At 47.3% G+C, this 3,383-nt stretch overlaps 1 protein-coding gene across 1 annotated transcript in view; it reads right to left on the bottom strand.

The window, feature by feature from the left end:
• Positions 1-255: 255 nt before the first annotated feature.
• Positions 256-3,383, bottom strand: part of LOC119428876 (R3H domain-containing protein 1) — a 62,359-nt gene continuing 59,231 nt past the window's right edge. The window contains exon 27 of the mRNA XM_037696567.1: positions 256-949. Coding sequence (XP_037552495.1) covers positions 947-949 — 3 coding nt within the window. The 3' untranslated portion in view covers positions 256-946. The remainder of the gene's footprint in view (positions 950-3,383) is intronic.

Raw genomic sequence — 3,383 nt, 5'->3', positions numbered from 1 at the left:
TGTGTTCAAATGTCAACCATTCTGACGTTTACTGACAACAAGTCACTCGATGATAAAAACAAGATATTTTGGCTACTTGTAGAGACGTCGGCCATCTTTGTGAACAATCGGTGGCACAGACACCAGCGAGACGCTCGTGGAGCTGCGAACTAACCTGCAGGCAGCAATTCCTCGAGTCTCATCGTTTCTCGGCTTCGCACCGAAAACGCTCCCATCAGAACTTCACTTTGGGCTCGGGATGAAGTCGCCGACACGTGTGGTGCAAACATTTATTAAAATCAAACCAAACAAACGGGAGGAAAATAAAAAGACGAAAAGCCACACGGAGCGTCTCTCATGATCCACACAGGAGTCCAAACACAGTGAGCAACTCGATTGCATTTCTCTTGTGCATATAAACATTTTTAATTTATTATATAAAAGAAAGCGGCCTGGCCGAGTGCAACGAACAGGTATGAGGCTTAAAAAAAAAATCCAGGCGCTGCTGATCAGCTGCTTCAGTGCAAACGCAACATTCACCGTTTCAATAATTCAGGTAGTTGATCCATTATTCAGTGTTTCGTACTGTACAGGCTCGGAGCGAGCACACGCCTCACACACAAACGCTACCCGGGTCTTCGTGAGCCGTTCCACCAAAACCACACTCTGATGTGAAAACAACTTAAAGTCCGTTTTGATTTCCTCGGCAGGAGTTCAGCTCGGACCCGACGACCGCGGGAAGGAGAACAAACCAAGAACATAAATCAACGTTCAGTTTTCTGGAACTTTTCATCAACTGGAGGCGACGGCTGCTCCTCGGCGCCAGTCCGGAGTTTAAAGGAGGTCCGAGGCCGTGGGGTGAAGTCAGGAAGGCGCCCCCCCACCTCCCCGAGGAGCGTCTCCGGTCGTGTTGGATGAATTCGCAGGAGCTGGTGGAGCTCGACCCCCTCCGGAGCACGCTTGAAGCTCACTGCGGACGCACACACAGACAGAACTGAGCAGGCGACAAACGAGAACAACCGGGACAAACCGGACGAGCAGCGTCGGGACGCTCCTGGTCCACAACCGGCCCTGAACTTCTTGAACTCTGACCTCAACTCATTTCAACTCAACACGAGGCCAAGACGGAACGAACGAGCGGTACGCCGCCGCCGCCGCCGCCGCCGCCGCCGAGGCGTTTGAAGAACGGACGTTTTGTGCTTTTTGGGACTGGACTTAAACGTTTGTGGTGCGAGATATTCAAACAGGCAGGAGTGACACTGTGGACCAGAGCAGAGGTCAAGAGCAGAGGTCAAGAGCAGAGGTCAAGAGCAGAGGTGAAGAGCAGAGGTCAAGAGCAGAGGTCAAGAGCAGAGGTCACCCTGCTGTGAGGTTGTACACCAACACAAAACGCCACTTTGTAGTCATCTCAATACGCTGGTGAAGATCGTCAACCAGGACGTGGGGAACTCAGAAAGGTCAAGACAAAACAACGGGACTTGATTTGTAACAGAACGCGTTAGAATCCCTCTCAATAAGCGAACGCTGCACCACCAGTCTCAAAGACATGTAGGCCTGCCACACATTTTACTGGGCGATTAATTCTCAATAATTATTGTGATAAACGACAATATTGTTTGAAATGTGACAATAATTACTAATTATTGTTAAATTTAAGGAGAAATGTTAATTAATTCTTATGTGTAGTACCTGTTTTGACCACTGGATGGCAGTATAAGATGGTTTGAACTGAAGGATGGATAGTGAGGCAGCGAGCAGCGTGTCTCTAAGAAAAATGGGAGGGAGGCCTCTTGACGTGAAATGGGGTGTTTTCGGTTCTCAAAATGGCGGACGATTGGTGTGGTTTGAGCTCTTTAGCATTTTTCACATAAAGTTTTTTTATTAAAAAAAAGTCAGTAAACAAAAGAAAAACAACTTTTTACAGGAAGGCACGAGTTTCAACCGTGAATTTTGGAGCTTCGACAAAACTGAGTTTTTTTCCGAGGTCGGCCTGTTAGCTTAGCTCGTAGCTTAGCTTAGCTTGTAGCTTAGCTCGTAGCTTAGCTTAGCTTGTAGCTTAGCTTAGCTTGTAGCTTAGCTCGTAGCTTAGCTGCTCTTAACGATCCAAAAACGTGATTTTAGACGGTTTAACAGATTTTAAAGAGAAAAGATAAAAGGGAGGGGTCAGTGAAGAACCGGAGTTTAGTTTTTTGTCCTCCATTGTCTTCAGTAGAAAGAGATGCGAAGAAACAATAAAGATGACAAATGAAAATGAGGTTGATAATTTTAATTTATCATGAGATTAATTGATTTATCGTTTATCGCGACAGGCCTAACTAACTACATTACCCAGAAGGCAAATGTGCTTTCTGCTGGAGGGAAAGTTTTGCTCTGATCGGACAAAGTTCGGTCCCAACAGTGTTCGTAGTGACTTCGGCGCTCAGTGGATGCAGAGCCGATCAGAACCGGTCCGAGGGCTGGGTAGGTCTGTCCAACCAGATCTGAGTCGGACCAGAATGGAGCTGCAGAGCTGGAGAGTCAAAAGGCGTTACTACTCGAGTGAATTAACATCAAGTTATCCAACATTTTTCAGTCAGGTCATCTGGACAGTTTCTTTTTTTGTGCCGAGATGGTTTCTGGAGTCCGCCCCCTCCACCGTCGACTCCTCTGAGGCAACCGTAGCCAAAGTGGTTCAAAACATCAAAGTTCATGCTCCATAATCCAGGTTAAAAAAATCCTGGTTTAAGTGTCTGAACCACTTTGGCTACGGCTGCCTCAGAGGAGTTGACGGGGGAGAGGGCGGACTCCAGAAACTATCTTATCACCATAAAACTGGTTGGTCCACTATGTGAGTGTGCTGCTTGTGGGACTCAGTTTGTTGTGGCTTCTCAGACTGATGAAGTCCTTTGGATGAAAAGTCTCAATAAAAAAAAGAAACCATCCAGAGGACCTGACTGAACTTTGTTGGATTTTTTTACCTGGATTACTGAGCATGAACGTCAGCAGGATTTAGGTGGGATGGGGGTGATGGTTCGGACTCCTTTCAGTCGAGTCAATCAAGAACTCTGAAGACCAAAGGGTTCTAGAGCCGAACGTGGATCCATCTGTCCGACAGGACCCCAAACACAGCAGCTAGTCTAGAACGGAACGGCTCTAAAAGAAGTTCTAGGTGTTCCTACGATCCAGTCCAAGTTCAGACCTGGACCAGACCCAAACGTTTCAGTTGGACCTTCAGAGTCCAGTGAAAACAGCCGAACCTCAACGGGCTGAACCAACGCTGGACAGAATTCCTCCACAAACGTGTTGGAGACGTGGAAACAGCTGTGAAGGAGGTTCAGTGGGCATCCAGATCCAGTAACAGATCCATTCACCATGAAAGCCAGGATCCAGTAACAGATCTATTCACCATGAAGGCCAGGATCCAG

Source organism: Nematolebias whitei, chromosome 23 (genome assembly GCF_014905685.2).
Source record: "Nematolebias whitei isolate Nwh7 chromosome 23, NemWhi1, whole genome shotgun sequence".
Classification (NCBI taxonomy): Eukaryota; Metazoa; Chordata; class Actinopteri; order Cyprinodontiformes; family Rivulidae; genus Nematolebias; species Nematolebias whitei.
The sequence above is the reverse complement of the archived record's forward strand: the minus strand, read 5'-3'. Positions and strand labels throughout refer to the sequence as shown.